This window comes from Nicotiana tabacum, chromosome 21, assembly GCF_000715075.1.
Source record: "Nicotiana tabacum cultivar K326 chromosome 21, ASM71507v2, whole genome shotgun sequence".
NCBI lineage: Eukaryota > Viridiplantae > Streptophyta > Magnoliopsida > Solanales > Solanaceae > Nicotiana > Nicotiana tabacum.
In genome coordinates, this window is record NC_134100.1 from 63,513,157 (window position 1) to 63,527,554 (window position 14,398).

The window sequence follows — 14,398 nt, forward strand, 5'->3', positions numbered from 1 at the left end:
TAGGCTAAAGGATGAAAGATACTTTCGGATTATGTACAACCTGGGTCAATTCGGATTAGAAATAAAAATATTGGCCAAAATCGGTTGGCCTATTGCCCCAACAAACGAAGAGGGTAATGTTTTAGTTGTTTTTCTTCCATATTCATATGAATCGTCACTCTGTAACACTTTGATAAATAAGATAATCTTAACTCTTTAATCTTTATACACTGTGTTCGTAATATGGAAAAAATACGGTAGATTGCGCTTAATGGTTCGACTTACGTTAAGCGCAATTATTTACATGAGTATAATGAGAGGCAATATGCATATAAATATACGTACTTTAAGACAAATATCAACACCCCAAACTTAGACTCTTCCTCATCCTCGAGCAATAGGACTATCAACTACACCCCAGCAATGTACACATCAACCACGGAAGAGCAATTCAATTTTTAATCATACACTCTATTCTTGACTATGATCGATACTGGCAATCAAGCATGAACACACAAAATTCACATTCTTCCCATTTTAAACATGTCCAAGTATAAACATTCAATTCAACCAATTCAAAAAACCTATCCATAACCACCCTACCTCAAGAGCCGACTCGTCACCACTAAGCACCCTCAACTCGCGCACTCACACAATGAGAGAAGTTAAAAATATTACCAATCCGTCATGAGATCATGGTCCCTCACAAACAAACAAAAGAGCGAATAATTCACACATTCAAATATGGCTTTGAACTTAATTTAAGCACATCACACAGTTTGAACAAAAGTCGCTCACTCTAACAAAGAATTCATGTGCATCACGTAGTCGTACCATAAGCTTGCCCGTAGTGTACATTTCTACTAATCTAAGCTAGCAAATTCTAGGATCAATTAGGACTTTATGGGTTGTAAGGTAGGCTAAGGGATGAGTAGGATACATTTAGGAATATTGACTAACCCGCTTAAGCACTTTAATACATTACACTCAAGAATCGAACACGTTTTCTTCTCAACTAATTCACTCGCCACAAACTATATACAACATAGCCCTTCCCTCGATTATGCACTTCTACATCCCCACTAGCACAAATTAGTAAGATTAGGAGGTGTGCGTTTTTTTTTTCATTATTTGTATTTTTTTTTTGCTATTTTTCTTTTCTCTTTTTTTTTTCCTACACACACTCCATACATTAAGGTTCATCATCTAGTGGCCTTTTTCACAACATTAGTGCACGTTATATGCCCTTTCATGATTCCATTTGAAACCTATTTCCCAATATCTCACCTTACTTCTTTTTAGAAACTGTCAAGATCGCTCATGTCCAGAAAATAAAGGTAGTTGAGATGAGAATGTTAAGATGCATGTGCGGGCACACCGGGTTAGATAGGATCAGAAATGAGGTTATTCACGACAAGGTGGGTGTGGCCCATATTGAGGACAAGATGCGGGAAGAGCGACTTAGGTGGTTTGGTCATGCGAGGAGGAGGAGAACAGACGCCTCGGTGAGGAGGTGTGAGAGGTTGACATTGGAGGGCCTACAGAGAGGTAGGCCAAAGAAGAGGTGGGAAGAGGTGATTAAGCAAGACATGACATAGCTTCAACTGACCGAGGACATGACCCTTGATAGGAAGGTATGGAGGTTGAGGATTAGGGTAGTAGAGTAGGTAGTCTAAAGAGTTCATAACAGTAGTATTGGCACGCTGTCTCGCTTTCTGTTGGTAGTACGTTTTTATGACTAACCGTTGTTTTCTTTCATTGTTGATCACCTTACTGTCTTGTTATTTTTAGTCTACTTTTATATGGATTTTTGGTACTGTCTCTTCTTGTCTGTATTTTCATTAATGTGGTGCTTATGATTTTCTGAGTCGAGGGTCTACTGGAAATAACCTCTCTATCCTTACAAGGTAGGGGTAAGGTCTACATACTGTAACACCCCGGAAAATTTTGAAGTATGTTAAGACCATTAAGAAGATTGACAAGTACTAATTATATAATTCGGGTATGAGCAAGACTGATAATTTGAATGATTTCAATTGACCATGATAATATATGTATGAGGTGCATAAATAATGGTTTATAATCTATGAAGAGTCCTAAGGCTAAGTCAAGTTGAAAATTATATGATGCGATAAAGTTTCAAGTGAGTTCACACAAGATCTAACTTCAAATGAGCATAAATCTCAAGATATGAAGAGTTTTATGGTGTATAACCTATCAAAAGAAATGTCTATGTGTATAGTCACTAATTCTTCAAACCGTTTGTCATTTGGAGATTCCTACAAGAAGTTATAATCTTTGTACTAAAGAGTGGCAGAACAGCTATGCGAGTCTTGCGTAGCCTACGCAGCATAGCAGCGTAGCCTACACACCATTACGTAGGCAAATCCAACAGCTTCTAACTGAAGGGGGATAGAAGTCCACCCTGCATAGCCTTTGTGCATAGCCTACGCAGGGAGGCTACGCAGCTTTAGGGGCCATTTTAAAGGGGATGAAACAAGAGGTTTAGAGAGAGAAAACACTAGTTCTTCAACTTGGAATTGATTTCTAGAGAGAAGGAGGAGCTCTTCCACCATGGATACACTTCAAGGTAAGTTGTTTTGGCACAAGGATGATTATATAACATCAATTAGTGATAACACTAATATTATTATGGATAAAATCCATAGGAAATGGGTTGAATCTTTAAGAACACCAAAAAGAGGAAAAGTGAGATTGTTCCACCAAGAGGTAATCCCTTCACTTGAGCTTCATATATATGTCATATTGGAGTATGGGTAGCATGTTTAAGAGTTTTATTTGAAGTAATAATGGGATATTGTATGAACCCTAAGGGTGGATCTTGAGAATGCCATTTTTGGGTAAAGAAGAAGATGAATAGTGATGAATTGATATAAATACATATGTCTTGAGTTTCTAATGATTTCAATAGACTTGATAACTTAATTGATGAACAAATTTAATTAGGAATCACCATTTGGATAAGATACAGCACTAGTTCTTGAAATGGATGTTCTTGAACCTAGAGTTTTGTTGGAGAAGGCATTGAATAGTGACTTGATGATGTTGGATAATTAACATAGTATTATTTATACATGCCTATACTAATAAGGTTTGTAGGAAGATTGTTGAGATCAAATAAGTAAGGATTGGATTGTGGAGTGAAGGAAATCTTGTAGAAGAACCTTGTAGCCAAAGCAAGGTATGTTGGCTAAGCTACTCTCTTAGAATTGAATTCCATGATGTTCTCGTAAGTTTCAAGTATGGTTGTCTCAAGTTCCTTATTCTATATTCCTAGATATTCTCATAAACTCGATTGTCCCAAATAAGCAAAGTGTCGAGAATTATGTATTCAAAACGTGTTCCGAATATTCCTATTACATTATATTATCCTTTGGGAATGTGATCAAGAATTATATGTATATTAAAATGCTATATCTTTGAGTCGAGTTTAAAATGAAGGTTATGATGAAAAATTGTGTGAGAAAATCTCAATATGCTTAAGACTCTTAATTGCTCATATGTGTACCTAAAATCTTGATTGGAAATGTTTTATTGTTGACAATCTATAAAGATGATTGGAAGTGAAATACGTGAATTGGGATATAAAGTGTGGCCAATGTGCTAAGAGTGAAAGTTATTCTTATGGCCAATGGTGCCAATGAAATGAGATGATGTGAGAAAGGTTATGAAATGAGCTTTGATTCAACTGTTCCGAAATTGACTTCAAAAATAGAATTCCCTAAAAGCTTATGAACTCAAATGATGCCCGTATGTGGCTGTTTTAACTAATGCTATGCTTCGTAAGTAGTTCCGATGTGTTTTGCATTCTTACATATTCGTGAGTGGAAATTATGTATTTCCCTTTTTTCGGGAAAAAGTATTTCAAGAATAAATGGTGTGCTACTTGTTTTATGATTTTAACTTGCACTTCGATTGCCAATCATTTTATTCCATTTCTTGGAAAGAAATCCATTATGTTTAAAGTCTTCATTACTAATGAACCTAAAGTTGTGATTTCCAAAATATTCTATTTGTTAATATTTATGATGATGATCCATGAAAGGAAAGACATGAAAGCGTGGAATATGAAATACGGCCATTGTGCCATGAATGAAGAATCATATGTATGGCCAAGAGAGCCAATGAAATAATGATGTTAAGTTGTTGAAAGTGCCAATGAGGCTATATACGGTATGAAAGGTTATGAGGTAAATGCATTTGTATTGTTGTTTCCTTTGTAAGCAAATCAATAATATTTTTTGGGAGTATCGATAGTCACCGAGGAAGGGTAGGTTGAAATAACCTAACCCCGAGACTACACGTGCTGGTGTAGGAGTGGATTGTAATTATTCCCCTTATTTGGGATGAGATTGATGTGATAAAATTATTCCCCTTATTTGGGATAAGATGATTGATAGAAAAGGATGATGTCGATCCACATGACATTGTGGTGAGATGGCCTAGCCGATCGGGTCGTGATCGGACACTATGCCGCACACATAGTGGTGATTGTACTGGAAATTGTAATTGAAATTGTGATTGTGGTTGATGTCTCGGATGAGATGGCCTAGCCGATCGGGTCGTGATCGGACTCCGTGCTAAAAGTATGGTGGTATTGGTATTGTGAACTTTGGTATTGTAAAAGGTAATATTGTGAACAGTGGTATATCGGTGCTAAAGATCTCCCAACTAAAAATATATAATATTATCTTCGTATTTTGGAAATTGTTATGTTTTAATTTGGACATTTGGATATCATTGATTGTTGATTGTTGTTCCATGGTTTTTCCTTTCTTACATTGGCATTCTATTTTGAAAGAGGACAGTTAGTTTATATACTAGTACTATTCCATATGTACTAACGTCCTTTTTTCCGGGGGTGCTGCATCTTCAATGGATGCAGGTGATTCAGCAACGGGCAGCTTTGTTCCTCGTTAGCAGTTACTCCCTATTCAGCAGGTTTTGGTGAGCCCTATTCTATTCTGGGCCCGATGTCACTAGATGTTACACTTTGTGTCTTGAGGTATAGCTGGGGCCTTGTTGCCGACACTTCCATACTATTCTTCAGTCATACTTAGAGGCTCCGTAGACAGGTTGTGGGTGGCGTTTGATTTTGGGAATTGAACTAGATGTGTTGGTATTTTGGCAAACATATTTTTCATTATATATATAAACTTGTAATAATTTGGAAATTATAAATGAAACTGCTAATGGAAATTTGGGTTGTTAATGAAATCCCCTCAGTGTTTGATTAATGAGATATATTTTGTCTTTATTCATGGATGAGTTGGGTAGAAGAAAATCTAATAGGCTTGCTCGGCCGGGTTCACTCGGTTGAGCGCCGGTCGCGCTCCCCGATTTAGGGCGTGACACATACACACTACCCTCCCCAGACCCCACGATGTGGGATAATACTGGGTATGTTGTTGTTGTTGTACTTCTTTTAGCGACTAAGTGCCTCTGGAGGTAAAGGTTCAATAAGCTCAAATTAAGAACAAATAGAGATACAGCTTGTAATGTGGGTGCCAAAAAAAAGGTCTATACGGTCAAAGGGGCTAGCAACGGGAACATTTTATTTGTAAGTGACAAGCACATCTATGATCAAGCAAGAAATGCCTACGTCATCTCCTAGACTAGAATAACTTAATCATTTCGCTTCGATTAACACACGGGGCAAGTTCTAGACTATACGGGATAGCACCGAATAACACAAATCCTCACACACACATTGCACATGACTCAATTAAGATGGTTCTATTCAACTCTCAAGTCAAGTAAGCACATATAGTTGAGAAATTTTAAGCAATAATGCATTAGGTGACATACAAGTCAAACAACTGAGAAAAGGCGTCACAGAGTAGGCTATTTATATTACTTAGGCATCACACTTCAAATCAAATATAACAGGAAGACATAGCACATGCCATAGCCTAATTTACCATCACCAAACATGTCAACAGGTACCTCCGAGCAACTCTGTTTTCTTCCTATCCTACTCTTAAAAAAAATAAAGTACCTGGTTCAAGCTAACCCCACAGAAAAAGAGCCGGCGCCCAAAGAAAAACCAAGGGATACTACCTAACTAAAAAACATCTTTTTGGTATTTTTAATAGGACTTTAATCCGTCAAGAAAAGTGTCCAAATGATCCATCGTTGGGAAAAATCCGAGCTTTTTCTGATCGTTTTGTTTCTTAGAAACTTGACTATGCATAGTCCTCGATATATATAAGAATTTAAAGCAAAGTAAGGTGGAAAGAATAAGTCCCTGCTAGTCGGACCCATGGGGGTCATACTCAGATCCTTCCTCCTTAGAATGCCCACCAACTGCAGCTCCGGGCTCATCATCATCTGCTCCCAGGGGCACCAAAGCCATTGGCCCCATGACGTCAGCACCAAAATCATCCTCATCATCCGAGCCTTTGTAGGTGTTTTAATCCTCTGACAGGTGAATGGGACCTCCAGGTGCAATTCCCAACATTTCTTTTGAAGAACTGGACAGATCATTATGTAGATGCATATGCTCCTCATCTGTCACGCCCAACCTCCTCATTATCACATTCAGGGAGCTATATAGATACCTATTGATGTTTTTGTCCCTCTCATTCTGCGCCACCTAGCTCAGCTTGGACGTAGACTCCAACAAGGAAGTAATATCCATCAACCACTTTGGTGCCTCCATAATTTTATCATAACTGGGGTATTCAGGTACCTCCCGAGAGAGCATGTACTGCGTCAACATGTTTCCAAAGAAGAATATATTTATTTTTCACCCAAACCATATGCGGGCCATCTCTCCTAACATGATCTCACCCACATTGATGGGTCACCCAGTTATAAGAAAAAATATCAAATACACTCAGGCTCGAGTGCACTCACTGTTGTGCTCAACCGGCATCAGTCTGGCATGCACAAAGTTCTGCCATACATTGGCAGTTTTGTTGAATTCGAAGTGGATCATCATAAGATGGGCATCACCCTTAGTCCTTGTCCACTTTGCATTAGAATTGATGCCACATAGAGTATGACATATAGCCTGGTAGCTCGGGCACTTGACAAACTTTAGCAGCCTTCGCGGGTTAGGGCAATCAACTCCCAAGAATTTTCATAAAGATGCCTTGTCCAATGATACTTTCTTTCCTCGAACCCATGACATGAACCGATCCCCATTCCAATTTGCATAGAGTTCCCTCACCATTCTCAAATTTGCATGCCACGGGGACTCAAGGAACTTATCCATCGCCATATCTCTCAACCGGTCTAGCATATCCTAGTTTTTCTCCAGAGCTTTCACGTTGATCCACATTTCATAGACGTACCTCCCATATGGATCAAAGATGTGATACCACCGGATGGAGTCCTCTCGAACCATATCCAAACGGGGCCTTGGTCACCATGGTGCTCTCCTTGACCCGTCGACAACCTTCTTCCCTTTAGCTTGCCGAGATGACCCTTCACCTTGCTTGCGCTTTTTAGGAGGGGGAGCAGTAGTAGAGGACTTTCCACTCCTTTGCCCTTGTTCGCACTGTCATGAGCCATATCAACCTACAACCTAATAATTATGAATGTGAGAATGAATCAAAAAATCTGCCTAAGATTATCGTGAGAGTCAAAGATGACCCCACACTTAAAATTGAAGGCTCTATGTAATATACTCACAATATTGGTCAAAGTGCACAAATGTTGCACCACAAGGCGATGGGTACTCAAGACTTCCCCATGCCACACAATTATAATTCACTAACTATTCCACACAAATCAAGTAGTCGAACATGGCGAAGTGACTTAGCCTTAGTGCAATCAAGTAACACATTGTCCTCAATCTCTACAACTAATACACTACACTAGCTATTTCTAACAAAGTGATACAACATACATAATACAAGATACATGGTATGAGTGGTGTGGTTATGGCATGTGGACATTAAAGATAAGCTTCGGTTTATATAAAGCCACCCCCAAACACCCCACACTTAGCCCAACATCACATATAACTACATTCGGCTACTCAAATTTCACCGATGCACAATTTACTCTTTCAAGCATTTTATCAAACATATGGTGGGCATTAAGTGTGTGCAACTCAATTCAACAATGGTGGAAATGGTGCCTCTCCCAAATTTTAAACGAAGTATAGAGAATTGAAGTTAACTACTCCGTATACAACTTCACAACGAATTTTAGCAACTAATGTCATTGCACAATAGGCCACCCACTATAGAAAATAAGTTATAAAGAAACCACTTATGGGGAAATTGGGTTTGGTTCGTTTGGGAGGGGGAATGGGTAATATAATTTACAAAATAAATAAAAAAAAAGGGAGAAGGGGAACATACCTGAGAGATTTGAGATGAATGCAAGGAAGAAAACAAGAAAATTGAGAGAAAGAGACTCGCGGGGGAGAAAGAGAGAGAGTGGCAGGTGATAAGTGGGGAGGGGGGATGGGGGTGTTAAGGGGTTAAAATTAATTTAATTAGGTGGGGAATAGATATGAAAAATAGGAGATGGGTTAAGGGGTAAGTAGAAGTGGGTAATTGGATCGGGTTTTATGAAACAGGGGTTAAGAAAAACAATAAAACAAAAAATGAAAAAGAAAAGAAAAAAAAACAAATTAACTTACCTGCCCCCAGCTCAGCGCGTCCCGCTAGGCCTGGCGCTGGAGGACTTTTACAATCTGATTTGTGCGCCCCAGGTAGTGCTGGGTGGTGGCCTGGATTTGTTTTTGTAATTTTCCATTTTTTTTTCAATGCAATCCCGAATCCCCCCCGAGCACTTAATATATCTGTTTTACATATCCCACACCATTCTACCTATGATTTCTATTCCTACAGAGAAAACAAGAAAAAATCTAATCTACTCTAACTAAAAAGAAAAAAAAATTAAACTACGAAAGCAATAAATATTGGGTTGCCTCCCAACAAGCGCCTAATTTAACATTGCGGCATGACGGAGGGCCTCACTTACTCATAAACGAGTACTAATTTAGACTTCTGACGATCAATGACACCTCCCCAATAGTGCTTGACTCTTTGCCCATTTACTAAATATTTTCTTTCACCGTTTAAAGTGCGCAACTCAATTGCACCATAGGGAATGACTTTCACAACTTCAAATGGACCTGACCACCTTGATTTTAACTTCCCAGGAAATGGCTTAAGCCTAGAATTGAACAATAGTACCTTTTGGCCCGGTTTAAAGTGACGCGGCTTGATACACTTTTCATGCCATATTTTTATTTTCTCCTTGTAAAGCTTAGCATTTTCATAGGAGTGCAGCCTGAACTCATCTAATGCATTCAACTGCAAGAGCCTCTTCTTGCCCGCGACTTCAAAGTCCATATTCATCTTTTTAATATCCCAATACGCCTTATGTTCAAGTTCAACCGGCAAGTGACATGCCTTCACATAAACAAGCTTAAACGGGGACGTCCCAATTGGTGTTTTGTATGCAGTTTTATATGCCAACAAGGCATCATCTAGCTTTGCATCCCAGTCTTTCCTGTTCACACTCACTATCTTCTCTAATATATGCTTTATTTCTCTGTTGGACACTTCAGATTGTCCACTTGTTTGCGGATGATATGCCATGACAACTTTGTGGCGGACCTCATATTTGGCTCGAAGGTTATTCAACAACCGATTGCAAAAATGTGTCCCTTCATCACTAATCAAGACACGTGGAGTCCCAAATGTCGAGAATATGTTTTACTTCACAAAAAAGGCTACCACCTTGGCATCATTTGTTAGCAATGCGACGGCCTCTACCCATTTTGACACGTAGTCAACCGCTAGCGATATGTATTTATTTCCTCTAGACAATGGGAATGGTCCCATGAAGTGTATCCCTCACACATAAAAACTCTCTAACTCTAGGATGTTATTCAAAGGCATCTCATGCCTCTTCGTGATTGTTCTTGTTCTCTGACATTAGACACACTTCTTAACAAATGCACGGTCATCCTTAAACAATGTTAGCCAATAGAACCCCAATTGTAACACCTTAGCAGATGTCCTATCATCTCCATGATGGCCCGAATAAGGTGAGGCATGGCAATCATACAACACTAATTCCACCTCTTTTTTCAGGAATGCATCTCCTTATCAACTGATCAGCATACTATTTGTACAAGAATTGCTCATCCCAGTAGTAGAAGTTCACATCATGAAGAAACCTCTTCCTAGCCTTAGATTGAATTTCAGGAGGAAACACCCCACTCACAATATAATTCACATAGTCCGCGTACCGTGGAGGAGGGTCATGGGTGATGGCAAAAAGTTATTCATCAGGAAATGTCTCTTCAATTTGTCTACCTTCCTCCACATGCTCATGAATTTCCAGTATTGATAGATGGTCGGCCACTTGGTTTTCTGTACCCTTCCGATCTCGTATTTCTACATCAAATTCTTGCAACAACAAAACCCATCACATCAATTTAGCCCTGGATTTTTTTTTTTGTAAATAGATACTTGATTACTGCATGATCGTTATGGACTATAACTTTTGTTCCCACCAAGTATGCCCAAAATTTCTCAAAGGCCCACACAACTACCAAAAACTCCTTTTCAGTGGTGGTGTAATTCAGTTGTGCATCATCAAGAGTCTTACTCACATAGTATATGGAGTAAAACATCTTGTCTTTCCTATCGCCTATCACTGCCCCAATAGCATGGTCACTGGCGTCGCACATAAGTTCAAATGGTAAGGACCAATCCAGTGCCACAATAATGGGTGCAACCACCAACTTCTCTTTGAGCTCTTCGAATGCCTTCAGGCAGGCTTCATCAAAATTAAAGGTCACATCCTTTTCAAGAAATCTGCACAATGGAGTAGCAATTTTTGAAAAATCTTTAATAAAGCATCTATAGATACTCGTGTGCCCAAGAAACTCCGGACACCCTTTATAGAGATGTGTGGAGGTAATTTTGCAACCGCTTACACCTTCGCCTTATCAACTTCAATGTCACTCTTTGACACTCTATGTCCCAACACGATGCCCTCTTGCACTATAAAATGACACTTTTTCCAATTTAGCACCAAATTTGTTTCTTCATAACGTGCCAACACCTTGCCCAAATTTATCAAACAGTCATCATAAGAAGACCCAAAGATTGAAAAATCATCCATGAATACTTCTACAAATATTTCCACCATATCAGTGAAAATGCCATCATGCACCTTGGGAAAGTGGCCAGTGCATTACAATGACCAAATGGCATTCGCTTGAAAGCAAAAGTGCCATAAGGGCACGTGAAAGTGGTCTTCTCCTGATCCTCTGGGCATATGACAATTTGGTTGTACCTCGAATAACTATCAAGGAAGAATTAATATTCATGCCCAACCAACCTGTCCAACATTTGGTCAATGAATGGAAGTGGAAAGTGGTCCTTGTGGGATGCTTTGTTGAGCCTTCTGTAGTCAATGCAAACTCTCCACCCAGTCACGGTGCAAGTAGGAACTAGCTCATTTTTCTCATTCTCTACAACAGTCATCCCCCCATTTTAGGCACACATTGCACTGGGCTCACCCAGTTGCTGTCAGAAATGGGAAAGATGATACCCGCATCAACCCATATAATTACTTCCTTCTTCACGACCTCCTTCATAATAGGATTTAACCTCTTTTGTTGCTCAACACTGGGGCGATGTCCATCTTCCAGAAAAATTCTATGCAAGCATAATGATTGACTGATTCCCTTGATATCAGCAATTGTCCACCCAATAGTTTTTTATGTTCACGAAGCACATTAGCAGCTTTTCATCTTGCACATTGGTCAAGATGGATGAGATAATCACTGGCAACATTTCAGAATTCCCCAGGTAAGCATAGAGAAGATGTGCTGGGAGAGGTTTGAGATCTAGCCTTGGAGATTCTTCAACAGATGGTTTAGGAGGGGTCAGAGAAACTGGTCTGTCCAACTCCTCAAATCTCCCAAGCCCATGGACATACTTGCAAGACATGTTAAGGACTTGCTCAATTTCTTCCATCATCTCATCTTCACTTTCATCTTCATTCCCCATCAAAACTCGTTCAAGAGGATCTATGGGGCTCATATAAGGCATCAATGAAGTCACATCACTTTCTATCACAGAAAATCATGGATAGCTCTTCATAGTGGGTTAGCAATCTGAGTGTTTTATACACATTGAATACCTCTACTCGATCACCCACTCTTATTGTCATTTTTCCTTCATATACATCAATAATAGCTCGGCCCGTGGCTAAGAATGGATGCCCCAAAATAAATGGGACTTAACTAATTAGGCTCATAGTCCAAGATAATAAAATCGGCAGGGAATATGAAAGAACCCATTTGAACTAACACATCTTCAATCACCCCTTCTGGATGAGCAAGGGAGCAATCAGCCAAATGTAAAATCGATGTAGTTGGGCGCGGCTCACCCAACCCCAACTGTCTGAAAATAGATAGCGACATCAAATTGATGCTCACCCCAAGATCACACAAAACTCGCCCGACTGCATGCTTACCAATCGAGATTTGGATAGTGAAACTACCCGGATCCTTCAATTTCTGAGGTAGCTTGATTTGAATTCTTGAGCTACATTCTTCAGTGAGTTCCACAGTCTCGAACTCAGCCAATCTCCTCTTATTTTCCACTATTTCTTTGATGTATTTGGCATATTTGGGCACTTCTTGCAAGATGTCTACCAGCGAAATATTAATTTGCACCTGCTTCAATATATCAAGAAACTTTTTACAAGCAGCATTATCCTTCACTTTATGCAATCTCTGAGGTAACGGAGGTGGTGGCCTCGCAACTAGTGTTTGGGGTTGCTGTGCCACTGCCTCTTCAACTGGATTCTCTGACTCCTTTGATTTTTCTGATTCTGCTTCTATGGTGGCCGGTTTCTCACCAAAGGTCACTTGCTTTCTCTTTTTCAATAGGACTTCTTCTAACTGTCTCCCATTGCTCAATGACACAACATTAATAAATGCCTTAGGATTAGCCTCGGTGTCTCTTGGAAGAGCTCCAACTAGTTGAGTATTTTGGGCACTGGCAAGTTACCCCATTTGTCTCTCCAACTTTTGAATAGTTGTAGAGTGGGCTACTGCCTGGGCCTGCTGATCAGCCATCAATATCTTTATCATCTCCTCAATATGACACGTTGGGTTTTTAGGTTGCTTAGTATGTGGTGGTCTATATTGTTGTTAAGGAGCTTGTGGCCTGTACTGATTCTGAGCAAATTGGTTTCCACCCCATGAGAAGTTTGGGTTGTTCCTCCAATTAGGATTGTAAGTGTTCCCATACTGGTTTGTCTGGCCCCTATTTGCATTACCCATGAAAAATACAGATTCTGGATTATCTGGGCATAAATCGCTCATGTGACCATCTCCACATACATCACAAAATATTTGAACCTGTTGCATTGACTGACAAAATATCTGAACCTGTAGCACTGGCTGAGCTTGTTGCTTGTTAAGAACTAAGGTCATCTTATTGACTTGGTTGGCCAATGTGGAAACCTATGATGATAATGCAGAAACAACATCTAACCCGAGGACCCCCGTAGATTTTTTAAAAATATGTCTTCCCATCTCTCCTTGCCAATCAGGATTACTTTTGGAGAACTTGTTCAGTAATGCATATATCTCATCGAAGCTTTTCTCCAATACTTGACCTCCCGTTGCAACGTCCACCACAATTTTGTCTCTGGATGGAGCCCTTTTATGAAGGTGTGAGCTAACACTTCATTTGTTTCGTTGTGATGAGGACAATCTCTAAGCAGCCTCTTGAACCTCTCCCAAGCTGAATATAAAGACTCCCCTGATTTCTGTTTGAAGGCGACTATCTCACATCTGATCTTTGCAGTTTTGCCTGAAGGAAAGAACCGTTCAAAAATTTCCTCGCCAGATCATTCCATGATGTAATTGAATTAGTTGGTTTCGTCTTCAACCACCGCTTTGCTTCGCCCAGCAGAGAGAACGGGAACATTGTGCACCTCACATAGTCTAGAGTGACTACATTAGTGATATAAGTATCACTAATCTCAAAGAAGTTCAGGATGTGTTGTTGTGGATCCTCATGTTGAAGACCAATAAACTGCCCATTTGCATGTAGTAACTGGATCAAGCTCTGTTTTTGCTGAAAGTGCCCAGTGATTCTGGGCTTCACAATGCTAGAGGTGACATAGCAGTGCTGGGCATCACCACCTCCTGAACATCCATATATTGCTCCTCTTCATTTTTCACAAGTAATTGAACAAGTGCCTGAAGATTATCTGTGTCCCTTGCTTATCTCAACCTCCTGTGAAATATTCTCTCTTGTTCGGGGTCAAAGCCTTGAAGTCTATCATGGCTTCTGACTCTTCGCATTCAATCAGAATTTCTGAGAGCAGAGCAACCAATAAGAAACGTTAGACTTGACGAAATAATACAACAAAAGTAAAAGCTAGTAAAGTA

The 14,398-nt window shown here is 39.7% G+C and overlaps 1 protein-coding gene and 1 non-coding gene across 2 annotated transcripts; one reads left to right on the plus strand and one right to left on the minus strand.

The window, feature by feature from the left end:
- Window positions 1–12,232: 12,232 nt before the first annotated feature.
- On the minus strand, window positions 12,233–13,432 carry LOC107828140 (uncharacterized). The gene is made up of 2 exons (XM_075241842.1): window positions 13,170–13,432; window positions 12,233–12,992 (listed from the first exon to the last, which is right to left on the minus strand). Exons 1-2 carry the CDS (start codon window positions 13,430–13,432, stop codon window positions 12,233–12,235), a joined length of 1,023 nt encoding a protein of 340 aa, XP_075097943.1.
- A 264-nt stretch (window positions 13,433–13,696) lies between these two features.
- On the plus strand, window positions 13,697–13,803 carry LOC142175580 (small nucleolar RNA R71). Its single transcript, XR_012704689.1, has one exon. It is a non-coding gene; the product is annotated as a small nucleolar RNA R71 (small nucleolar RNA).
- The last annotated feature ends 595 nt before the right edge of the window (window positions 13,804–14,398 follow it).